At 50.0% G+C, this 25,964-nt stretch overlaps 1 protein-coding gene across 6 annotated transcripts in view; it reads right to left on the reverse strand.

The window, feature by feature from the left end:
* ARHGEF18 (Rho/Rac guanine nucleotide exchange factor 18) overlaps positions 1 to 20,094 on the reverse strand; it is a 93,801-nt gene extending 73,707 nt beyond the window's left edge. For 3 of the 6 annotated variants that reach the window (XM_073803326.1, XM_073803325.1, XM_073803324.1), the window contains exon 1: positions 3,754 to 3,875. In XM_073803326.1, the coding sequence (XP_073659427.1) occupies positions 3,754 to 3,768 (15 nt within the window). In that variant the 5' untranslated portion in view covers positions 3,769 to 3,875. Of the gene's footprint in view, positions 1 to 3,753; positions 3,876 to 14,020; positions 14,112 to 15,122; positions 19,309 to 19,898 lie in introns of those variants that run through there. The other 3 variants (XM_033854508.2, XM_033854509.2, XM_033854506.2) reach the window with 3 other exon arrangements.
* Positions 20,095 to 25,964: the final 5,870 nt, after the last annotated feature.

Here is a 25,964-nt window from a genome sequence, read left to right on the forward strand (position 1 = left end):
TCTTGTGTCTAGTTTATTTCACTTAGCATAATGTTTTCAAGTTCGTCCATATTTTAGCATGGGTCAGAATTTCCTTCCTTTTAAAGGCTAACGTTCCATTGTATGGATGGACCATATTGTATGGATATAAACAAAACTACATTTTGTTTCTCCATTCAGTCTTTGATGGACATTTGGGTTGCTTCCACCTTTTGGTTCTTGTAGATTATGCTGCTATGAATATGGGATGTACAATGTCTGTCTGAGTCCCTGCTTTCACCTCTTTTGGGTAGATCTGCAGAAGTGGGGTTGCTGGATCGTACGGCAATTCTCTGATTGGCTTTTTGAACCCCGGCCATAGTGGGGGGCTGCACTGCGTGGCATGTGGGATCTTAGTTCCCCGACCAGGGATCGAACCCATGTTCCCTGCAATGGAAGTGCAGAGTCTTAACTACTGGACTGCTGGGGAAGTACCTGCACCCACTGATCTTTCTCCCCCCAACCTCCCTGGCTGCTTCTTCTCTGCCTGCTGCTTCCTCCCTGTATCTTTCATATACCAGGGTCCCTCTTCTTCAGTCTCTGTCCAAAAAACCCACACCTCTGGCCCTGGCTGGTCCAGGTTCCCCTGGTTCTCCTATGACTTCAGCGGCAGCCTTCCCGAGATCACTCCAGTCCCATCCCTGGTGCCTTGGTAACCTCTGCCAACTCCTGTCTCCTCTGCCACGGCCCCAAAAGTTTCCTTGCCTCTCTGGTTTTCATCCTCCTATAAATATAAATACATCAGGACAGCCTCTTGGCCTGGGCCGGGCCCTCCCCACTCCCTCTCCTATCTGGCCTCCCTCACAGGAGGCAGCAGTGGGAACCCCGCCAGAGCTTTGGGTAGAAGGGGATGGTGGGCAGCTGTGGCAGGTACAGAGATGGAGGGGGGAGGGAGGGGGCTTTGTCCTTTGCTGGGGAACTTGTATCTTTCTTCCAACATTTCCTGGGTCAGAAATGGGAGCCGGCCCACTGAGGACCTTCCCAGGCATCTCCCTAAACATTTGTATGCTGGCCCTGATGCCCCAGAGAGGATACAGTAAATCCAGGTTCCTGCTCCCGGAACCCTGGGGAACCTTGAGGGATGGGTCCCCCCTCAATGGCAGACCCAGAGACGAGATGTCCCAGGAATCCCACTCTACCAAAGGGCTTGCTGCGTGCAGATTGAGATAGTACATGGGTCCACGTTTTTTAAAAATGTAAATAGTTATTTATCTCCTTGTATATTAAGAAAAAATAGCACACCAAAGCAACTTCAAGCATATCATTTCTCTGGTTCCATTTCATCGTGTAAAAAGGGAATTGATTTCAAACAAAAGAGCAAATAAATGACAGGGACAGACAGTTTTCGGATGGCTGGAATGATAGAAAGGCCTTAGTCAAGGTTTGCATCCCTCGCGTGTCTTTTATTAGCTCAGTGTGAACTCAGGCAAGTTTCTAACCCTCTCTGGGCCTCAGTCTTCTCATCTCTAAAATGGGCGTGATGCTGCCTTCTTGTAGGATTGCTGGGCAGGTAGAATGAGATGATGCTTACACATTGCAAGCCCTCGATCAATGGAAGTAGATATTGGTTGTTGCAACCATGGTTATTGTTTTTATACTTCAGGAGTCAGGGCCCTTCCTCTGGGCAAATTGATGACCCTGCCAGATGGAGCTAATTGGAGTAGACTGACAACTAAATCCAGCGATTATAATCAAGGATGAGTGAATGTTCTAGAAAATGGGCTGGAGAAGAACTGAAGGGGAGCCAGCTGACCCTGTTTGAAGGGACAGGAATTCTGGTTTGGAGTTATCCTTAGAAAATCCCTTTTTTGTTATTATTATTTTAAACTTAATTTTTTTAAGTTTGAAAAATAAGATTTAGTCTAAGCCAGATCATATAGAAAATTCCTTTTTTAAAAAGGACAAACCCCGGGGTAATCACTGGTGTGCGAAATCTACGAAGGACAACTCAACTAGGACAGGTTAGACCATCTTTAGACAGTTTCCGTAACAAAATAAAACCCCCAAACCCTACTTCCAACCACATAAAATAGTGTCTATGTGACATATAAATGATTTCTTGAGCTGGCTATATAGGTCAAGTTGCATATATTTTAAAATAATTTGCATCTTATCAGTATATATATCTTTTTCAATGAAAAGTCCTACTGAATGTTTTAAAAACAAAAAGACAGAAAGAAGGAAAGAAAGAAAGAAAGGAAGAAGAAGGGAAGAAAGAAAGGAAGGAAGGAAGAAATCAGGGAGGGTTTCCTGGAGGAAGTGACAGTGAGGGAAACCCTGAGGAATGAGTAGGAGTTAGCTAGGTAGAGGCTCTGGGTGAGGGCATTCCAGGCATTAAGAGAACAGGATGTTCAGAAGCCTGCTGGCTTGGGAGCTCATGGTGCTTCCCCCCCAAACTGGCAAGATTTCCTTATGGCTGAAGGGGTGTGTGGGGGGGAGGGAATGGGGTTGGATCAGCAGGCCTGGTAGGCCAAGGAAGGATTTAATCTCTAAGTTCCAAACAATGGTGGTATGGAGGCCAGGGGGCTGTGATTTGCCTTCAGAAAGATTATGCAAGATGCAGAGCCCAGATAGGCTTGGACAGGGGCAGGGCTGTCGGAGCAGCGAAGACACTTGTGCAAATCACCTGGGTGAGCAATTACAGTGGCCTCCACCAGGGCAGTGGAGAAGGAAGGAGAGACATGGACAGAATTGAGGGTTGTACAGATGTAGTGTTCACAGGGCTTGGGGAAGGAAGGGCAAGGATGTTGCCTTCTGCTGCTTCCAGCTCTGGTGACCAACTAGATGAGGACACGGATGTGGGTGGTGGGGCTTATTTGGTGGTGGTGGGGTAGAGCCCCCCCGTATATACCCAGGGCTCCCTGCTTCTCCAGGTACACGCTTCCTCCATTGCCATCCTATCTGCCCCATTGCCTGCAGCCCAGGGTTCCCATTCCAAGAGGTCCAGAGCCCTGGAAGGTCCAGAGCTGAACTTAAGTCCTGGTCTTGTCTTCATTTACCCTGAATTCTCCCTGACACCTAGGCCAATTCTTTTCCTGCTTGGACCCCAGTATGCTCCTCTGTAAAATGATAGGGGCAGATACACAGCATTTCCTACATATGGTTTGACTGTAATGGAGCCTCCTTCCTTAGTGTGGTGGGTGTTATAAAATGCCACCCAGACCCCCCCTTCAGTGAGAATGGGTTGCCCCAGATGCTGGAGGAGGGCTGCCAGCAGATGGCTGTCAGCTGTCAGTCTCCTTCTGGGAAGTCACATCCCTTCCTGGGCAGTCCACAGGCCACGACTGATTGATGTGGGGACGTAACGGCTTGGCCATCTCAGCCTGATTTAGGACCACTCTGCAGGGCTGTTCTAGCTCAAAGGTGCCCATGGGAGCTTTTTCTTCCTCTTTCATTGATTGTTCTACCCACCCATGCACCCATCTAGCCACCCTTCCCTCCTCCCTCCCTCCCTTCCCTCCATTCTTTCATCCATCCATCCATCCATCTCTTTTGTCAATCCTTCCTTCCTTCCATCCATCCATCAACCCTCCCCTCTACTCATCCCACCCTCCCTCTTCTTGTTCCAGAAAGCATTCATTTCCTCCTCTGTAGAATGGGATAAGAACTACTCTGCCATGTTTTGAGGAGAGTTCCCTGAAATTATGCACACAGTGTTCCTGCAGGTGCTAAAAGTGTGTACTTGCTGCTGCAGGCGTCATCAGCTCCTGCCCGTCTCAGCAGTCAGACACATGCCTGCTCATCCTCCATGGCGGGGACGTCTGGGTCCTCAGGCCTCCAGGGTCCACCGCTGCTCTTCGTGGCTGAGTCTGCAGCTCCAGAGTCAAAGGGCTGGACATATGGCTTGGGCTCAGAGCCTGTGGGGAAAGGAGGGACAAGGTGTCACGGCTGAGTGGGAGGCCTGAAGAGTCAGGGCCTGAGTGCTGCATCTGGGCCTCAGTTTTCTCATCTGTAAAATGGGATGGCAGGGGAGGATGGTCCCCATGATCTTTTTTTTTTTTGGCCACACCCTGTGGCTTGTGGGCTCTTAGTTCCCTGACCGGGGATCGAATCCACGCCCTCGGCAGTGAAAGAGTGAGTCCTAACCACTGGACCGCCAGGGAATTCCCTCTTTAAGCCAACATACGCGACACCACTCGACACCACTCATGCTGAGCCTGGGACAGACATTTCTATTCAATCCCAGAGCTCTTTCTTCCTGAGCCATGGTCCCCTCGGAACGCTTCCCACTGCATCATGTTTGGAAGCCGTCTTCAGCTGATCTGAGTTAGCTCATGACATGAAATCGATTTGTCATGCCTGCTCTAGCAAGAAGCCCTCATTTGCTAGAATGGGTCCCTAAGACCAAATGCAAGTACCCAGTGCCCACCTTTAGAGGGTCTCTAATGGTAGAACTTCAGGCTGTCTCTCTCCCTATATTTTACTTTGAGTTCCAGGGACCCCTGGGTGGCATGGTATAGAGAAAACAAGGGGTTTGGGGTCAACCAGACTGTGTCCTTGCCTGGACCTGCCCCTAATGGCTGCACACCTTTGGGGAAGTCACCTCTCTGCGCCTCAGTTTCCTCACCTGGAAGGTGGGTGTGATGGTACCCACCTTTCAGGGCCCGATGCTGGGGTGCTTGGTCACCTTCCTTCCCTCCAGGTCAGGAGGGTGCCCTGGCTTGATCTTGGGTGTTGGATGGAGTCTTTTGCCATGGGAGAAACAGGCACCCCCGACTCTCTCCCCCTGCCCCTTACACTGCAGCTAGAGCGCGTCACCCCTGCGTATCCGAATCCCCACGGAGGTTACCCACCGCCTGCAGGAAGAAGGTCAAATGTCTTGGTCCAGCCACTGGTGTCCACCAGGATCTTCCTCCTGTGCCTTGTCCCTGCCGCTGCAGGACCCACTGCCTAAGAGCCCCCCATTCCTGTTGTAGGGCCGCCTGCCTAAAGACCTCATCCTATTCGCTCCAGAAACCTTCGTCCACCCCCCCATCTATGGTGCCTCTCTCCTGTGCACTGCATTGCACTGCCTTGTGTTGTACTGCACTGCACTGCATTGCCTTGGCATCTGGACTCCCTTCGCTCCTCCACACCCCCTGCAAAAACATCCTGGGTCCTGCTGCAACCAGGGAGCTGAGGGGAGAGTGCCTGGAGGTGAAGCTGGAGGATGTGGGTGAAGGTGGAGGCGAGGAATCCAATGGAGGTGATACCCAGAGAGACTGAACAGCACGTTTGCGGTAAGAGCGATAGCAGTTTCAGGAAAGGCCAAGGTGGGGGTGGGGAGAGGGATGGCGATGCCTTTGGACAGTGGCAGTTAGGTCCTCATCCATGCCTTAGCTTGGGTCCCCTGTGGCTGGGGGACCCCATGTCTCATCTTGCTGGGGACAGTCCTGGTTTATGCTACCGAGTCAAGTAATGATTAACAGTAGCCCACTTTCACCCTCCAAAGGGTACGGGTGGGGTGATCTATTTTGTGGCCACTCTGCCTATGACCATTGCAGCTGGCAGAGGGGAAGGGGTGAGGCTGTCCTTTTCTATCCCAACATGGGGTGAGCTGTCTGTACCCACTTCTGTTCCTTCTCCTCCCAGCTGTGTAAATACAAACACTGCCCCAAGTTTTGGGGGGTGCTGACGGTGTATAATTTGGGGAGCCTTCTTTAAGAAAACGAATACAAAATTCTGAATGCAAAATTGCTGGGGCTTTTGGAAGGTAGCAAGAACAGCAGAAAATAGCCAAGGCAGAAATAAACACATTTCATAAACAGATGAATGGAAAGGTATCACATGGGCATAAAAACCTCAAGGAGTCTGAAAAACATCTTGGCAATTCTTCAAAAAATTAAGCATAGAGTTGCCATACGACCCAGCCATTCCACTCCTAGGTCTATACCCAAGAGAATGGAAAACATAGATCCACCCAAAAACCTTGTACATGACAGTTCATGGCAGTATTATTCTCAATAACCAAAAGGTGGAAACAACCCAAAGGTCCATAAACAGATGAATGGATACACAAAATGTGGTCCATCCATACGGTGGAATATTATTCAGTCATAATAAGGAATGGAGTTCTGGGAGTTCCCTGGCTGTCCAGTGGTTAGGACTTGCGCTTTCGCTGCCAAAGGCCTGGGGTTCAATCCCTGGTTGGGGAACTAAGATCCCACAAGCTGCACAGCACAGCAAAAAAAAAAAAAAAAAAAAGAAGGAATGGAGTTCTGACACCTGCTATACCATGAACGAACCTTAAAGACGTGATGTGACATCACAGAAGTCAGCCACCAAAGACCACATGCTATGTGATTCCATTTATATGAAATGTTCAGAATAGGTAAATCCACAGAGGCAGAAAATAGATGAGTGATTGTCTAAGGCTGGGGAGAAATGGGAAACTCTGGGCTATGACTAAAGGATACAGATTTCTTTTGGGGGTGATGGAAATGTTCTAAAGTGGATTGTGGTGGTGGTTGCACGACACATGGCTTGTGGGATCTCAGTTCCCTGATCAGGGATGGAACCCAGACCTGGCAGTGAAAGCGAAAGCACCAGGTCCTAACCACCGAACCGCCAGGGAATTCCCATCACTGTGAATATTCTAGAAACCATCACTACTTTCCCAGCTACTCTCCCAACCTGGTTGAGGGCCTCTGTTCCGCTGCCCTCATTCAACCTTGCATCTCCCGTGAGGCAGCTTCTATGACTCAGGGAAATATAGGACACGACAAGCGGGCTGTGAAGGACGAGAAAAGCCAGATGCGGGGTTGGGTCCTGGAGGCTGATGGGAGCTTGGAAGGGGAGGGGAAGCCGCCTGGAGGAGCCATCCCGTCCCTCAGCCAGGGCCCCAGGGGGCCTCAGGAGAGGATGCAGGGTCTGTCTGCTTCCCTGGGCAGGGACCTCACAGAGGCCTGAGGCCTCCTGCAGCCTGTAGAGGCCACAGGCAGAACCTTATGCCTTGCATCTGTGACCCTCAGAGTCTGGGATGCAAAGGCTAAAGGTGAAAGGCCAGGGCTGAGTTTATTCTTTGCATGGAAGCCTCTGACCCAGGAACAGGCCGGGCTTGACCCTGATGACAGACTCCATTCTGATCTCAGTGTCACATGTTGAGCCTCAAACTTTGTGTCACAGACTGAGCCCCTAACCCAGTGTCATAGACTGAACCTCAACCTGATGTCACGGACGGAGCCCTGACTTTGGTGTCGTGTACTGACTCCTGATCCGGGTGTCATGGGTTGAGTCCTGATCCTGGTGTCATGGACTGAGCCCTGATCCTGGTGTCATGGGTTGAGCCCTGATCCTGGTGTCATGGACTGAGCCCTGATCCTGGTGTCATGGACTGAGCCCTGATCCTGGTGTCATGGACTGAGCCCTGATCCTGGTGTCATGGACTGAGCCCTGATCCTGGTGTCATGGACTGACTCCTGATCCTGATGTCATGTACTGACTCCTGATCCTGATGTCATGTACTGACTCCTGATCCTGGTGTCATGGGTTGAGCCCTGATCCTGGTATCATAGACTGACTCCTGATCCTGGTGTCATGGACTGACTCCTGATCCTGGTGTCATGGGTTGAGCCCTGATCCTGGTATCATGGACTGACTTCTGATCCTGGTGTCATGGACTGAGCCCTGATCCTGGTGTCATGGACTGAGCCCTGATCCTAGTGTCATGGACTGAGCCCTGATCCTGGTGTCATGGACTGAGCCCTGATCCTGGTGTCATGGACTGAGCCCTGATCCTGGTGTCATGGACTGAGCCCTGATCCTGGTGTCATGGACTGAGTTCCCATCCTAGAGCCACAATCTGAACCCCAACCCTCATCTTGTGCTGAACCCTGACCCCAGGTACAGACTGAGCCTTAGTTCTGGTGACAGATTATCTCCTCCAAGCTCCAGACTTTGTCTCCAATGGCCTCTGCCTTTGTCTCCAGTGGTGACTGTCCGATATTCCCACCCGCGCTCCAATCTCAAGCTGTCAAGGCCAAACTCCTTGTTTTCCTTCCTCCTTCTGTGTCCCCATATCAGTGTGACTGCACCGTCTTCCCAGTGACCCTGCCAGAGACCCGGAGATGAGCCTTGCCTCCTTACTACCCCTCAGGACACCAAGCCCTGTCAATTTCACCTCCCCGACATTTCTCTACTCCATCCTCTTTTCTTTTTGCCTCTGCTACTATCTTAATGTCAGCCTCCATTATAGCTCTTCCTACACAACCACAACTCTTGTCGGGATTTTCCTGCACAAACAATAGCCAACCACAATTGGCTTCTTCTGTTGCAGTAGCTGGTATGTCTTCTTGGCATGACATTTCAGAGAGTCACCCCCCTTCCTCTGGTCCTTACCCCTGGACTCCCCTTAGAATGACATTCGAGCCCTTTTCAGTCTACCCTCTCAACTCCCCATGCACACCTGAGCCCCTAACTCAGTATTCTCCTGTGTGCCCCTGTGCCGTTCCCACCACCCTTTTCCACTCTTCCTGCCTTGACAACCGAGGACTTTTTCTCTGATCCTCTGCAGACCGTCTTAGCCAGAGGACTTTGGATTCGTCTGCACCCCTTTTCTACTCCCTGTTGTACTTTAACTGGCTTACTTGTTCGCTTCTAGACCAGGAGTTTCCCAGGCCAAATCTGACTCAACACCTGATTTTGTAAATAAAGTTTTAGTAGCGCACGGCCACACCCATTCGTGTCCGTATTGTCTGACTGCTTTCATGCTACAACTGCGGAGTTCAGTAGTTGTATCAGAGACCATATGACCTGCAAATCTGAAGACACTTACTCTCTGGCCTTTTACAGAAAAGGTTTGCTGTCCCCCGCTCCAGATCGTGAGGCAAGTTCTGTATCCAACACACTTTTACACGCCCAAGTCCCAAGTGGTAAAATCTTACATGTGTGGATCAGTTCCAATATGCCTTGCCTTGTGCTAAGCCTGTCGTGTTCTTTGCATTCTTCTAGCCTCACAACAACCCTCTGAGTCCCCACATTATGGAAGGGGAAACTGGCTCAGAGAGATGTACTGACTCATCCAAGGTCGTACTGGACTGGCAAGAGTCAGAGTTGGGATGTGAACCCAAGTATTTCTTGCTCCAGAGCAAGGGCTCACAACCACAAAGCTATCCTGTGGTGAGCAGATGAACAGATAGATGGGTGAATATATGGTTGGATGGAAGCGTGGACGGTTGTATGGATGAATGAATGAATTGTTGAATAGATGGACGAGTGGTTGGATAGTTGGCTAGCTGGCTGCCTGGCTGAAGGGAACGTTGTCTGGCTGGGTGGGTGGATGGATGGATGCGTGGATACGTGGTTGCATGGATGGATAGTTGACTGTCTGGTTGAACGGATGAATGGGTAGGTGGTTGGATGGATGGATGAGTAGATGGTTAGGTGGACAAATGGATGGATGGATGTGTGCATGCATGGATGGATGAATGGGTAGGTGGTTGGATGGATGGACGAGTAGATGGTTAGACGGACGAATGGATGGATGGATGTGTGCATGCAGGGATGGATGAATGGGTGGATAGCTGGGATAAGTGGTGTGTCAGTGTCCAGTGGCAGTGATGCATTACTTGGTATTCTGAGGGGATGAAGAGGGGAGAAACGTAGATAGAAAGAGGCAGAATTGTGGCACAGAGGCCAGGCAAGAAGGACACCAAGTTGAGACACAGAACGCACACATTATATATACACTTATTATGTGCCAGGGAATGAGTGAAAAAGTATGGCCGAAATGGGTAATTGAGCACCTGAGGGGAAGGGCCAGTGGGGCTCTGCCCCAGGGAACTTCCTGCAGGTCCCAACCCCCCTTCCATAGTCTTGTCTGCCTCTCCAAATCCACTCCATTATTTTCCCAGGAGGTCCCATCTGGTGCCCAGACAGCCAGTTACAGAGGTTAAGAAGGGCACAGAAAGGCGAGAGAATGGAAGGACTCGGTGAGGGAGTCCCTCTCTGCGCCCCACCCCCATGCTGCTCGCTAAGGAGCCACCTCCCAGCCTGTATTCAAGTTCTAGGCAGCCTCTTCCCACAGCAGCCCCTGCAGCGTCAGCCATAAAAGGGTTTAAGAGTTCCCACTGGTTCCCACAGCTCATCCCCAACCTGTCGGCCTATAAGTCACAGCTTCAACCTTCCCGGGCAGGGAGACAGGGGGTGCTGGGCGGCCAAGGGTGGGTAGACCTTCGTAAGGATCTGGGTCCCAGGTGGGATCCGAGGCTGATACCCTAATTCTCTCACATTACTATCCACTGGTGGATTAAAAAACCCTCCCCAAGCCCTCCAGCTGCCCACACTGGTAGCTTTGTTCACTGGTCAGAACACACCACAGAGGTAGCCTTGAGACACACCTGGTTTCAAATCCTGGCTCCCTCAGCATGCACTTGCCGTGTGACCCTGAGATCATCACTCCTCCGTTCTGAGCTGAACCTCACAAGGGCTCAGTAACTGGCAGCAATTCCCACCATTACGACTGCTCTTCCGTTGCATCTCAGTCCGCACGCCACCGTCTCCCTCCCCAGCCCCAGCCTCCAGGTCCCCCGATTCTCGATTCTCGATTCTCGATATTCCAGTCTCCTCCAGCACAGTGCCTGGCGCACGACAGGTCCTCAACCAGAGCGTACGTAATGAACAAGCTAATGAATCTTCTTATTGACTGCTCTCCTGCATGGAAACTCATTCGTGAACAAGTACCCGGCTTATGCAGGGGGTACAGGGGGCTCCTATCACACTATCCCCCGTGCCCCATGGCCTTGGACACCATCTGGCTATCTTCCAGGACTAAACTCCTGCCGAGATTTAAGAAATGCCTTTTTGCAAAAGCAATTCACCCAGACCTTGGGGGATATGATACAAGGGTCTCTCCAGCTGCCACGTAGTAAACTGAAGTCCTGGGACCCGGCGGCTACCAGCCAATGTGTGTGTGTGTGTGTGTGTGTGTGTATGTGTGTGTGTGTGTTCTAGGGAGGTGTCTACCAGAATTTCTGGAAGTCTCAAACCTCCTTCCTTTTGCTGCCTCTCTGAACCTCTGTCCTGCAGCCATCCTGGAACAACTCGCGTCAGGAGCGCCCAGGAAGCCACCAGGCTACCCCGGTTCTAGGGTGGATTCTCCTTCTACAGATTTACCTCCCAAGACAAGATCCTGGCTGAGCCTGGGGACACGTTTCCTCTGAGACAAGAGGGACCCCACAAGTCTGTGATGTTCTGTTGGGGTCCCAGGGAACCAGAGATCATGAAATTTGGGGCTGGTTCAGGCAGACTCTGTGCCCCTGGGCTGAGGAAAGGCTTGGGGTGGGATGGTTGGGCAGGTTGTCCAGGGAGCCCTGCCTGGGTGGCCGGTACCCACTGCTCACTGCCTGCCCCCTTACCTCTCTTGAAGGCCCACCGCTTCAGCCAGAGCTTGGAGAGGGCCGGCCAGGTGTGGTTGAGCGCTGAGCCAGCCATGGGGGCCGTGTGTGCGAGCATGTGAGTGAACAGCAGGATGAAGAAGGCGATCGGCTGGGAATATCTGCCAGGACGGGGCTGCCAGCAAGAGGGGCGGAGCCTGTCTGCAGGGGCTGCCAGATACATCAGCTGATGGGAGCTTGGGGCTGGGGCAGGGGGGGCCCCAGGGACTCCAGCCTTGGAGGAGGCCAAGTCCTTAGTACTAACCCCCACCTCCCCTGCCTTATAGGCTTTTCACCCTGGCTGGACAAGACATTCCCAGGAGGAGCTGAAGGGTGCAGTGAGGGTTCCTCAGAAAACAAGTATAGACTGGGTCCTGAGGTGGACCTGGGTATGCGTGAATGTCTGAGTGTGTGTGTGTGTGTGTGTGTGTTTCATTGTCTCTGTGCTTTTGACGGTGTATCTGTGTGTTAGCACAGAGTGTGTGTTTTCAAGTCTTGAGTGTCAACTTGTCTATGGGGGGGGTGTGTATATGAGCATTTTAGGGTATTTTTTCCCCGGTTTCATTGCGATGTAATTGACATACAGCACCGTATAAGATGAAGGTGTACAGCGTAATGACTTGACTTACATATATGGTGAAATGATTACTACAGTAAGTGGAGTTAACTTCCATCATCTCATACAGATACCAAAAAAAAAAAAAAAAAAAAGAGAAAATAATGTTTTCTTGTTGTTGTTCTGAGGAGAACTCTCAGGATTTACTGTCTTAGCAACTTTCAAACACACCCTGCAGCAGCGTTAACTATAGTCACTATGCTGTACGTTACATCCCCAGGACTTATTTATCTTATAACTAGAAGTTGATACATTTTGACCCTCTTTATCCAATTCCCCCACCCCCACCCCCTGCCTCTGATAACCACAAATCTGGTCTCTTTTTCTATGAGTTTGGTGGTGGTGTTTTTTTTTTAATTTAATTAATTAATTAGTTTATTTATTTATTTTTGGCTGTGTTGGGTCTTCGTTGCTGTGTGCGGGCTTTCTCTAGCGGTGAGCGGGGGCTACTCTTCATTGTGGTACATGGGCTTCTCATTGCGGTGGCTTCTCTTGTTGCGGAGCATGGGCTGTAGGTGCGTGGGCTTCAGTAGTTGTGGCGCATGGGCTCAGTAGTTGTGGCTCGCGGGCTCTAGAGTGCAGGCTCAGTAGTTGTGGCCCACGGGCTTGCTTGCTCCGTGGCATGTGGGATCTTCCCAGATCAGGGCTCGAACCCGTGTCCCCTGCATTGGCAGGTGGATTCTTAACCACTGTGCCACCAGGGAAGTCCCTGGTGGTGGTGTTTTCTTTTAGATTCCACATCTAAATGAGATCACACAGTATCTGTCTTTCTCTGTCTGACTTACTTCACTTAGCATAATGCCCTCAAAGTCTATCCATGTTGTTACAGATGGCAAGATTCCCCTCCTTTTTTTATGGCTGAATAATATTATCCTCGTAGTTTAAAAATCTCTGTGATCGTGTGTGTGTGTGTGTGTGTGTGTGTGTGTGTGTGTGTATCTGAATGCCCATCAGTATCTGTGGGGTTGGGTCTACATGACTCATCTGGGACTTGGGGAGATCTGAATCCGGTATTTGTGGGGGGTTTTGTATCTGCCTGGGTTTCTTTGTGTCTACTTTTGTGTCTTTATCTCTGTGTGCATCTGTGTGGGTGCCAGCCAGCGCCTGTCTGTACAAGTGCTGCCGCCTGGTGGTGGAAGCCTCCTTACTTGCATTTTCACTAATGTCTGAAAAATTCCTGGCTGTCCCTTCTCTCTTCAGTGACCTCTCAGCCTCCACCCTCCCTTCTCAAAGGGTTAGCCACAAGTCTGTCTTTACCTATACATACCTACTCGACTCCATCATCCACTGAAGTCTTTTTTTTTTTTTTTTTGCGGTACGCGGGCCTCTCACTGTTGTGGTCTCTCCCGTTGCGGAGCACAGGCTCCGGGCGCGCAGGCTCAGCGGCCATGGCTCACGGGCCCAGCCGCTCCGCGGCATGTGGGATCTTCCCGGACCGGGGCACGAACCCGTATCCCCTGCATCGGCAGGCGGACTCCCAACCACTGCGCCACCAGGGAAGCCCCGCTGAAGTCTTATTTCCATCCCCTCCAGTCTTCTAGCTCTCTCTGGGGCTAAATCTAATGGGCACTTTTCAGTTTCCCCTTTACTGGACAAGTATGACCACTTTCTTCTTGAAATCCATTCCTCTCATGCCTTTTCTTCTTCTGTCTGCTCCTTCTCAGTATCCCTTCCTGACTCGGCTCCTCTTCCTTTCTCTGCCTGACCTTTAAACTCTGTGTTCCCAGGACTCTGTCCTTAGCCACTTCATGGTCTCCCCACTGGCCTTGGTGACCCCATCTGCACCTCTCTCATCACTTCCACCATCCTATTATGAGTAGGTGGCCTCCAGATCTTTCACTCACAAAAAGATATAAAAACACACACTCTATACACCAACACCATCCAATACACTTCCCAGTGCATGTAGACAATGGCAAACGTACACACGCAAATAGTCAGACATATGTTCACACACACACACACAATTATACAGAAACAGCCACATACATACATAGAAATCCAGATACCAGCTCAGGGAGATTTAAAAACTCACCTCCTCTGCTGTGCTCCAGGGTTTAATTCCTCATCTCCCACCACATACTTTTCCCTGGACAGACTACAGATGCCTCTTGGATCTTCCAGACCTTTGGGTGGAGAGCAGATATGAGAACTTCAGGGAAATTAAAAGCAGTGAGAAGCCAGGAGGGACCTCCATCAAACTGATGGCAACAAAGACAGGGACCGAGGAGCTCAGGAACAGAGAAACACAGTGAGTCAAGCACAGTTAGCAATGGAGGTTTGATAAAAATCTTGTGTTAAAAATACAACAGGGATGCCTGTTTCTAACGATGGCAGGCTACCTTGCTGCAGATTTGCCTTTCCACCAGGGTAAATCCAGCTAAAAAATCTGGATAAAAGCAGAAGAAAAAAAAAAACACCCTCAATTTGAAGGCGTTGGCAGCCAAGGTTTGAGATGTCAGAATCCTAGAGGGGTGAGGTAGACATAATGCAATGCTGGGTGTTTTTTTTTTTTTCCTTCCAAGCGAATTGTTGATATAAATGCAGTTCTTAAGTGTGAAGCAGACCAGAAAGGGGCTGAGAAACTGGGTGTAGCTTCTGGCAATCATCTGGGGCTGGAGAAATAGACATTGGAAGTCAGGGCTCACAAAGAGGAGAGAGCTGGGGTCACCAAAGACTATACCCTAGGAGCAAGGGGAGACCAGAAATGGACCAACCTTCACCCAGACCAAAATCCAGGTTCAAGTCAGCTTCATCCCTGATTAAAGTCACCTGCCTTTACTTTCACTACCTTCCAGAAGCAAAAAGTAAAACCTCTCTGGAGGGAAATAACACCATGAAGAACCACCAACGATATCTACAGTCTTTCATAAACATTATCAGGCATTCAATCAAGATTGAAGCACAACAGAAGATAGAATCTCGTGACCTAAAATCAGAAGAAAAACCGACAATAGCGACAGACCCACAGAAGATACAGATACTGCAGTGAAAAGTACAGCAGAATGTGGCACAGGGATGGGTTGGTCTGGTGTAAAACATCACGGGGAAGGGGTATTTCCAGGTACCCTCTCCACGGGCAGTATCAAGGGTACCCACTTAGTGGAAAGTTCTGATATATAGCCATCCCTCAGTACCTGCATGGGATTGGTTCCAGGACCTGCGGTGAATACCCAAATCCTCAGATCTTCAAGTCCCATCGCTGGCCCTCCGCATCTACGGATTCAACCAACCGCAGACCATAAACACAGCACGTGATCCGCAGTTAATTGAATCCACAGGTGCAGAACCTGTAGATACGGAGGGTTGACTATGTAGTGAGTAGACGTGGGAGGTGACTTCTACTGTGGTTAACCCCCCAATGTCTCTTATTTCACCAGGGCCAGAGCGGACCATGGTGTTGCTCGAGTACTAGGTTAGGAACCCGTGTTTCCCACCTTGAGCTGTCGAGCTGATTGTGATGTTGTGGGGAGGGGAGGAAGGCTGGGTGGATTTGCATGTGTGGGAGTCATTAGAGGCAGAGGGCCAAGTGACCTTGAATGTCTCAGGTTAAAGTGTTCTGATTTTATTGTGTGTCTGTGCCAGAAGGAGGCTCTGATGGCATTTACCGCTTGGATTGCCTCCTCTAACCTGACGCTAGTTCCTGTGAGTTGTAAATAGTCCCTTGGCCTGCCAAAGGGTGGTCTTCTGGTCCTGGATGGTAAGAGTAGAAAGAGCCGGTGGAGAGTTTGAATGGAGGTGCAGGGTATGGAATGTGTTCCATCTTTTTTCTTAAAGATTCTCTTTTTGATGTGGACAATTTTCTAATTTTTTAAAATTTTATTATTATTATTATTTCTTTCTCTTTTTTTTGCGGTACGCGGGCCTCTCACTGTTGTGGCCTCTCCTGTTGCGGATCACAGGCTCCAGACGCACAGGCTCAGCGGCCATGGCTCACGGGCCCAGCCGCTCCGCAGCATGTGGGATCTTCCCGGACTGGGGCACGAACCCGTATCCCCTGCATCGGCAGGCGGACTCTCAACCACTGTGCCACCAGGGAAGCCCTATTATTATTATTTTAAAATTTATTTTATTTATTTTTGGCCGCCTTGGGTCTTCGTTGCCGCGTGCGGGCTTTCTCTAGTTGCGGCGAGCGAGGGCTACTCTTTGTTGTGGTGCGCGGACTTCTTATTGCAGTGGCTTCTCTTGTTGAGGAGCACGGGCTCTAGGTGTGTGGGCTTCAGTAGTTGTGGCACACGGGCTTAGCTGCTCTGCGGCATGTGGGATCTTCCTGGACCAAGGATCAAACCCGTGTCCTCTGCGTTGGCAGGTGGACCGTTAACCACTGCACCACCAGGGAAGTCCCTGGACCATTTTTTTTTTTAAGTCTTTATTGAATTTGCTACAATATTGCTTCTGTTCTATGTTTTTGGCTTTTTGGCCACGAGGTATGTGGGATCTCAGCTCCTGACCAGGGAATAGAACCCATACCCCCCCTGCATCGGAAGGCGAAGTCTTAACCACTAGACCACCAGGGAAGTCCCAGAATGTGTTCTATCTTTATAGAAGTGTTTGCCATCTTGGCAAGGATAGCCTCCATATTGGTGAGGGCATCTGTCATCTTGGTGAGAGTCTCTGCCATTTTAGTGAGGTCTTTTACCATCTTGTTGATAGGGACTGCCATCTTGGTAAGGGTACCCTTGGTAAGGGTACTCTCTTGACACAACGGTGTCCTGACCCCTAGAAAGGGCAGATTCCAGGGAAGCCTCCAGGACAGCGTCCCATGAATCCATTAATGAACCCAGCAGAGATTGGCTGAGGCAAGAAGAACCACCCAGCTGACCCAACAAGTCATGAGCTAAACAATTGGATGAAGGCAGTCAAAAGATACAAACTTCAGCTGTAAGATAAATCAGTACTACTAGGGATGTAACGTACAACATGATAAATATAATGAACACTGTTGTATGTTATACATGGAAGCTGTCAAGAGAGTAAATCCTAAGCATTCTCATCACAAAAAAATTATTTTTATATTTTTTTTTTTTTTTTTTTTTTTTTGGCGGTACGCGGGCCTCTCACCACTGTGGCCTCTCCTGTTGAGGAGCACAGGCTCCGGACACGCAGGCTCAGCGGCCATGGCTCACGGGCCCAGCTGCTCCGCGGCATGTGGGATCTTCCCGGACCGGGGCACAAACCCGTGTCCCCTGCATCGGCAGGCAGACTCCCAACCACTGCGCCACCAGAGAAGCCCCTTATTTTTCTATTTCTTTAACTTTGTATTTGTATGGGGCTAAGGCATCTTTGTTCACACAGTTGGGAAAACTCAAAGAGCTGGGGTTCCATGGGCATCTCTTTTCGTCTCTATGTGGTCTTTTCTCATAGTCTCTTCTGCATGTCATCCTCAGGGAAGCCAGATTTCTCACTTGGAGGCTCAGGGCTCCCAAGCGGGGAGAGAGAGAGACAGAGAGAGAGAGAGAGAGAGAGAGAGAGAGAGAGAGATAGCCAGGTATAAGTGGCCTTGTCCTTTATGATCTCACATTGCTTCTGCTAGACTTTATTAGTTGAGGGACCCATGAAGGTCTGCCCAAGTCCAGGCACAAGGGACTCCACCTTGATTCCACCTCTTGATGTGGAGAGGAGAGATTCTGGAAGAGCGTGTGGGCCTGGAGTCCGTGTGGGCAGGTGTAGGGACAGGCTAAGAGGATGGGTATGGGGAGGGGGTGCCAACTAGGGGGCCAGCTGTGGGGGTCATGCCAGTCTAAAGGCCAGGGATGAAGTAACAGCAACCCAAGCCAACATTTAACAAGAGCTTGTGTTGTGACAGGCTCCAGTCCAACAGTTTTACATCAATAGCTCGTTTAGTCTTCTCAGCCACTCTACGGTGGGATGGTAGTAGTGACACTTCCATCACTCCCATTGTCCAAATGAGGAAACCGAGACACGAGGAGGGTAAGTAACAAACATCTTAAACACAGCCTCTTCTCAAATCACCTCCATCCCCTCATTCGAGTGGAAATCAGCACCTTGTCCTGGATTCCCTCTTAGCCTGAACCCCATCTAGAGCCACCGAATGGTCCCCAAGTCCTGTCCCTGGTCCTCCTCCTGCCTCTGTATCCTTCTTGCCCTGACCTGGTCCAGCCACCTTCATCTCCTGAGAGGGTCTCCCTTCCACCCAGTTGCTTCTCCAGGGGGGTGTGGTCCCAAGGGATCTTCTAAAATGAACCTCACTGCTGTGTTCCGATGCTTCTGTGGATGCTAAAACCCCACCCCTCTTGAGGAAGAGCCCACCTCAAGCAGAGTCCAAGGAGGTGGTTGCCATGTTTTTTACAAGTCTACCCCACATACTTCATAGAGATTGAGACCCACCATTAGTCCCTCTTTCTAGGTATGGCACAGAAAGTTCCTGAGGTTACACACTTGTGGCATGGGCAGGGATTGCTCAGGGAAGCCAGGTTTGGGGACAGAGACAGAATAAGAGAGAACAGGCGAGGCTGACAATGTTTCAGAGCACCTACTGCATGCCAGGCACTGTGCCGTGATTTCACATGCAAGGTCTACAACGACCCTTTTACAGAGGAACAAACGGAAGCCCAGAGTGGTGACAATGGTGTCCTGACCAACACCCCTCCCTGGAATGTGAAACTTACATGTCAGAGACATGCCCCAGACTATAACTGATGGGAAAAGTGGAGCTCCAGGGAGGATTTGAATTCACTGTTAAAGGCAAAGAAAGATTCGATTTTGTGATGGAGTTCCTCTGCCGTTTAAGTCAGTATTGAGTGCTGTGTCAGGGGCTGGGGGGCCAGGGCGCATGCGGGGAATGTCCCATACTAGATACACTGATGGGTTTGCGGTTGACATTCCACTGGTGCTTCAAGGTCCAGTGAAAAGCCTGCCTCTGTCGGGAAGCCTTCCCACAGGGACTCCCTTGCGGTGGTGGCCAGGGAGCTCAAAAGTGGCTGGGAGTAGGGACGGCATTCCCTTGGCTGTCACTGGTTGTCAAACCCTTTCCTTAGAACCGCGGGTGACCAAGCCAGTGGGATTCTCCGTGGACAGTCCACTCTCTGAGTGCGGGCTTCAGGGCCTTCCCCGATGTGCCCCCTAGGCTAACCCTACCAGCTCCATCGTCCCTGGCCCTAGCCGTCCAGTCCAATTCACCCTCTCCTGGCTGTTCCCGGGCCACCCTCCCTGACCGCAGAGTGCCTGAAACCCGCCTGATGGCCTTGTTGGCACCCAGGGCAGGGAGGAAGCTGCAGGCCTGGGTGTGTCCTGCAGAAACCACAGCCTTCCCCACTCCACCTCGCCCCACCCCTGGCAGCTGGGGGAGTGAGACTCCCCTCGGTGGGCCACCGGGAGGGCTCCAACCAGGAGGGCTGCCCGGGGGGAGGGTCCTCCTTCTTGGATGACCTTGGAAGATCAGGGTGAGGCTCTCCTCAGGACTGGCTCTCAGACCTCAGTCTTAAGCGGGAATTTGTTTTGAATGTCAAACTCCCCAGCGCCACGCTTCGGATTCTGTTTCAGGGAGGTCTGGGACCTCTCTCTTCGCGCCAAATCTCTCGTTTAAGAAGCAAAGCGCCCCTGGCGACTCTGCCACGGGGAGCCTAACCCACCAACCTCCCCCCCCTCACCACCATTCATCCCCTGTCCCCTGTTCCCTGTGCAGACTTTGGTTACAAGGGGCTCCATCTTTCTGTCTGGCTTTGTTGCCCATCATGGACCCCCCCCCCCCCAGGTATAAGTTCTTGCGTCCACAGACTTTCGCAGAAGGGCAAGCAGCCTCCCCCCGCCCACTCGGGAAGCGGGCTGACCGGAAGGTGGACAGAAATCCTGGATGGTCTGTCTGCGGCCCCTCAGGCCTCCCCCGCAGACCCCCCTGCCGCTCTGTCCCCGTTGGTCCACCTGTCCCCCACTCCCCAGTGATGGTCACTCACCAGATGGAGCCTTGCCCTCACCGCTGTGGGTATCCAGCTTGGCTACGAGCTCCTGCATCCTCCAGGACCCATGGCTTGGGCTTTGAGCCTGGGGGGGAGCATCTGTGGGCCAGAGCCCAGGGTAAACCACAGGGTGACCCAACTCTGCCCTAACTTCCTCTTCCACAATCGCCGCCTGCCTGGCTGGCTGACGCCTCCACTCGCAGCCGGGGGCTGAGGCCAGGGTCTGCGTACAGCACAGGACTGGTTTTAGAAGAGGGAGCCCTCCTCTTTCGCCCAGACCTGTGCATGCAGGTGTCTCGAGGAGCTGGGGTAGGGGACGGGGCGGGGGGGGGGGGAGCCTCAGAACCCTCCCCCCACCCAGACAACTTCCTGCGGAACCAACTGCCGAAGAGGTACGGGGTGCTGGGGCCTCACCCGAGCACGTGGGTACACACACAGAGATGCATGGGGACACACCAGTCATGTGGATTCACGGAGACACAGGCACTCGTGCACACCCATGAACAGGCACTGGCGTGTGGGCACACACGAGGTTACATGGGGCACATGGGTCCCCATGGTGTGTTGGTAAAGGGTTACCAACCACCTCTCTTGACCACACACACAAAAAGAGCCACGATGTGAGCATTTGCAGATCCCTGTGGTGTAAATACTCCCATCGTGGCTGATTTCAACTGCCAACCTGATGTTGTTTGGTGTGGGGTTACGAAGAGATGCTCAGACTTGCCTCCCGTACGCCACTGGAGTGGGTACCCAGGCAAGTGGATTCTCTTGGAGAGACATGGGCCCCCAAACTCGCAGGTGCGTAGATAACCGTGGGTCTCGAAGACATGGGGGTGTGCAGACAGAGCGGTCTGCCTGTAGACACACCTGGGTGCGTGCAAGGCACACCTAGGCTCTTTTGCACTCAGAGACATGTGGGTGCATAGGCGCACACAACATAGTCATGGAGAGCCCGGGAACCACTCACGTGGGGACACACACCTGGATGCTGAGGCTAGAAGGAGTCTGTGACGGGACATGCGGGGCCAGCTGTCCTGGCTCACAGGAGCCTGTTCTTAAATGTTTAGGAATTTTGCCAGCAAGTTGTTAAAGACAGGCATCATAAAAATTTAATGATATGAATTTATGGTTAAATAAATTCTGTTCAGAACAAAAGTAATAACCACTAAATCCATCACCTCGTACTTAATGCCACTGAACTGCACACTTCAAAATGGTTAAAGTGGTACATTTTGTGTCACGCCGTTTTACTGCAATAAAATAAAAACTCATCACTTCCTAATTATTTTGCTACATTTTTCTCTTACTTATGCTCTCTCTTTTTTTTTAAACATCTATATTGGAGTATAATCGCTTTACAATGGTGTGTTAGTTTCTGCTGTATAACAAAGTGATCAGCTATATGTACACATATATCCCCATATCCCCTCCCTCTTGCGTCTCCCTCCCACCCTCCCTATCCCACCCCTCTAGGTGGTCACAAAGCATGGAGCTGATCTCCCTGTGCTATGCGGCTGCTTCCCACTAGCTATCTGGTAGTGTTTATATGGCCATGCCACTCTCTCACTTCATCCCAGCTTACCCTTCCCCCTCCCTGTGTCCTCAAGTCCATTCTTTACATCTGCATCTTTATTCCTGTCCTGCCCCTAGGTTCTTCAGAACTTTTTTTTTTTTTTAAGATTCCATATATATGTGTTAGCATACAGTACTTGTTTTTCTCTTTCTGACTTACTTCACTCTGTATGACAGACTCTAGGTCCATCCACCTCACTACAGATAACTCAGTTTTGTTTCTTTTCATGGCTGAGTAATATTCCATTGTATATATGTACCACATCTTCTTTTTTTTAAACATCTTTATTGGAGAATAATTGCTTTACAATGGTGTGTTAGTTTCTGCTTTATAACAAAGTGAATCAGTTATACATATACATATGTGCCCATGTCTCCTCCCTCCCTCCCACCCTCCCTATCCCACCCCTCTAGGTGGTCACAAACCACCTAGCTGATCTCCCTGTGCTATGCGGCTACTTCCCACTAACTATCTATTTTACGTTTGGTGGTGTATATATGTCCATGCCACTCTGTCACTTTGTCACAGCTTACCCTTCTCCCTCCCCATATCCTCAAGTCCATGCTCTAGTAGGTCTGTGTCTTTTTCCTGTCTTGTCCCTAGGTTCTTCTTTTTTTTTTTGGTACGCGGGCCTCTCACTGTTGTGGCCTTTCCTGTTGCGGAACACAGGCTCCAGACGCGCAGGCTCCGCGGCCATGACTTACAAGCCCAGCCGCTCCGTGGCATGTGGGATCCTCCCAGACCGCGGCACGAACCCGTGTCCCCTGCATCGGCAGGCGGACTCTCAACCACTGCGCCACCAGGGAAGCCCGCCCCTAGGTTCTTCATGACCTTTTTTAAATTTTTTCTTAGATTCCATATATATGTGCTAGCATACGGTATTTGTTTTTCTCTTTCTGACTTACTTCACTCTGTATGACAGACTCTAGGTCCATCCACCTCACTACAAATAACTCAATTTTGTTTCTTTTTATGGCTGAGTAATATTACATTGTACATATGTACCACATCTTCTTCATCCATTCATCTTAGGTTGCTTCCATGTCCTGGCTATTGTAAATAGAGCCGCAATGAACATTGTGGTACATGACTCTTTTTGAATTACGGTTTTCTCAGGGTATATTCCCAGTAGTGGGGTTACTGGGTCATATGGTAGTTCTATTTTTAGTTTTTTAAGGAACCTGCATACTGTTCTCCACAGTGGCTGTATCAATTTACATTCCCACCAACAGTGCAAGAATGTTCCCTTTTCTCCACACCTTCTCCAGCATTTATTGTTTCTAGAATTTTTGATGATGGCCATTCGGACCGGTGTGAGATGATACCGCATTGTAGCTTTGATTTGCATTTCTTTAATGATTAGTGATGTTGAGCATTCTTTCATGTGTTTGTTGGCAGTCTGTATATCTTCTTTGGAGAAATGTCTATCTAGGTCATCTGCCCATTTTTGGATTGGGTTGGTTGTTTCTTTGATATTGAGCTGCATGAGCTGCTTGTATATTTTGGAGATTAATCCTCTGTCAGTTGCTTCATTTGCAAATATTTTCTCCCATTCTGAGTGTTGTCTTTTCGTCTTGTTTATGTTTTCCTCTGCTGTGCAAAAGCTTTTAAATTTCATTAGGTCCCATTTGTTTATTTTTGTTTTTATTTCCATTTCTCTAGGAGGTGGGTCAAAAAAGGATCTTGCTGTGATTGATGTCATAGAGTGTTCTGCCTATGTTTTCCTCTGAGAGTTTTATAGTGTCTGGCCTTACATTTAGGTCTTTAATCCATTTTGAGTTTACTTTTGTGTACGGTGTTAGGGAGTGTTCTAATGTCATTCTTTTGCATGCAGCTCTCCAGTTTTCCCAGCACCACTTATTGAAGAGGCTGTCTTTTCTCCATTGTATATTCTTGTCTCCTTTAAGAAAAATAAGGTGACCATTTGCGTGTGGGTTTATCTCTGGGCTTTCTATCCTGTTCCATTGATCTATAGTTCTGTTTTTGTGCCAGTATCGTACTGTCTTAATTACTGTAGCTTTGTAGTATAGTCTGAAGTCCAGGAGCCTGATTCCTCCAGCTCTGTTTTTCTTCCTCAGGATTGCTTTTGCTATTCGGGGTCTTTTGTGTTTCCATACAAATTGTGAAATTTTTTGTTCTAGTTCTGTGAAAATTGCCATTGGTAGTTTGATAGGGATTGCATTGAATCTGTAGATTGCTTTGGGTAGTATAGTCATTTTCACAATGTTGATTCTTCCGGTCCAAGAACATGGTATATCTTTCCATCTGTTTGCATCATCTTTAATTTCTTTCATCAGTGTCGTAGTTTTCTGCATACATGTCTTTTGTCTCCTTAGGTAGGTTTATTCCTAGGTATTTTATTCTTTTTGTTGCAATGGTAAATGGGAGTGTTTCCTTAATTTCTCTTTCAGATTTTTCATCATTAGTGTATAGGAATGCAAGAGATTTCTGTGCATTAATTTTGTATCCTGCAACTTTACCAAATTCGCTGATTAGCTCTAGTAGTTTTCTGGTAGCATCCTTAGGATTCTCTATGTATAGCATCATGTCATCTGCAAACAGTGACAGCTTTACTTCTTCTTTTCTGATTTGGAGTCCTTTTATTTCTTTTTCCTCTCTGACTGTTGTAGCTAAAACTTCCAAAACTATGTTGAACAATAGTGGTGAGAGTGGACAGCCTTGTCTTGGTCCTGGTCTCAGAGGAAATGGTTTCAGTCTTTCACCATCGAGAACGATGTTGGCTGTGGGTTCGTTATATATGGCCTTTATTATGTTGTCTTACTCATGCTCTTGAGGTTATTTATATCTACTGAAACTGCTTGATGGAAATAGTATATGAAGGCGTTATATAATATTCCATATCTATATATCTATATAGATCTATCATCTATCTATCAAGATATACCTTTGCATACTGGACTGTATCTTTGCAATTCTGTATTTGGTGACATCACATTGGTGCTTTGAAGTTGATCGTGGTGAGGGTATTTACACCATGCAAATGGGCAAATCAGCGTCCTCCGCTTGAGAGCCAGCTGTTCGCCATTTACTAGCACACCACTGCACCTGCACGTGTGACACCTCATACATGAACGCAGGAGCCCCCCCTCCCCCCACAGGACACCAGAGACACACACAGGCACAGCAGGCTCCTGGACTCCTGGAAACATGAACCTGCAGAGATGCATCCAGAGGGGGGCAGGCAAGGAGATACTAACATAGACCGCTGTGCTCATGCACACATGGTCACACATGAGCACGTGCCATCACGCGGACACTCAGGATGGACATGAGGACATACACACAGAGTGCACACCCCTGGACGTACATGGGGCCACATAATGACTCACACACACATACATGCACACAAGGGCAGATGCTGGGCACCTGTGAGAACACACGGGGAGACACGGACACACTGGTTGTCTTGTGACACAACCCGCCCCCCCCACACACAAAAGCCACAAGTACACAGACCCAGGGGCCTTCAACACAAACCCTTGCTGACTGAGAACCCCGTGCTTGTCCTCTGGGACCCACACACCACGGTCCACAGAAACGTGCAAATGCAAGATACACCTGGAACCAAGGAGACACGAAGGCATACAGATTCACGTGCACGACACATCCTGCAACCAGTTGATTATTTGTTTAATGCAGCACGCATTGATTGAGCGCCTACTGTATGCTGGGCACTTTTGTAGGCGTGGGATTGTGGTGAAAAAGACAGAAGCAGCCCCCTGTTCTGGGGAAGCTCACGGTTCATTGGGGAAAGCAAACTGTGAACCAGGAAACAGACCCACAAGGTAACTTCAGATGTTGTTAACTGCTGTGACAGGAAGTAAACATCGTGATGTGACAGAGATTGGGTGGGGGTGGGTGGTGGCTGCTTTAGCTGGGCACAGGGGGAAGGGCGTCAGGGAAGGCCATGGGAGCTGAGACCTGAGTGCCCAGGGGCCAGGCGTATAAATGAAGGTCTGGGGAAAGGGCATTCTGGGTGGCAGGAATTCCCTCCTCTTTCGTTCTCTTGCTGTCTCTCTCTCCTGTACCTTGATTTTCTCTGCATCTCTCTTCTTACTCTTCTCTTCCTGGGCTCCCCCTCCTCCAGAGTTTAAACTCTCTCAGGCTTGTCCCCTGACTCCACTGCCCTCTCCCTGCCACCCTGCCCTGCTGCCCCCTCTTATGGCCCAGGTGCTTGAGAAGGTTGTAGACTCAGTCTCCATCCTCATGGCCCCATGTCCTCCCTGCTGAGGTCCCCACTGACCTCCTGGATGCTGACCTCTCAGCCGTGTGCCCCTAGCTCTCCTCTCCCCACCCACTACCCCGTCTCACCTCCATGAGACTTCCCCCGCCCCGCCGCCCCGCCTGTGCTACCCTTTCCTGCTTTCCTTGGTGGTGAAATATACGTAACGTAGGATTTACCATGCCAACCATTTTTAAGTGCACAGCTCAGTGGCATCAAGTTCCTTCCCATTGTTGGGCAACCA

Source organism: Tursiops truncatus, chromosome 3, assembly GCF_011762595.2.
Source record: "Tursiops truncatus isolate mTurTru1 chromosome 3, mTurTru1.mat.Y, whole genome shotgun sequence".
In the NCBI taxonomy this organism is placed as follows: Eukaryota; Metazoa; Chordata; class Mammalia; order Artiodactyla; family Delphinidae; genus Tursiops; species Tursiops truncatus.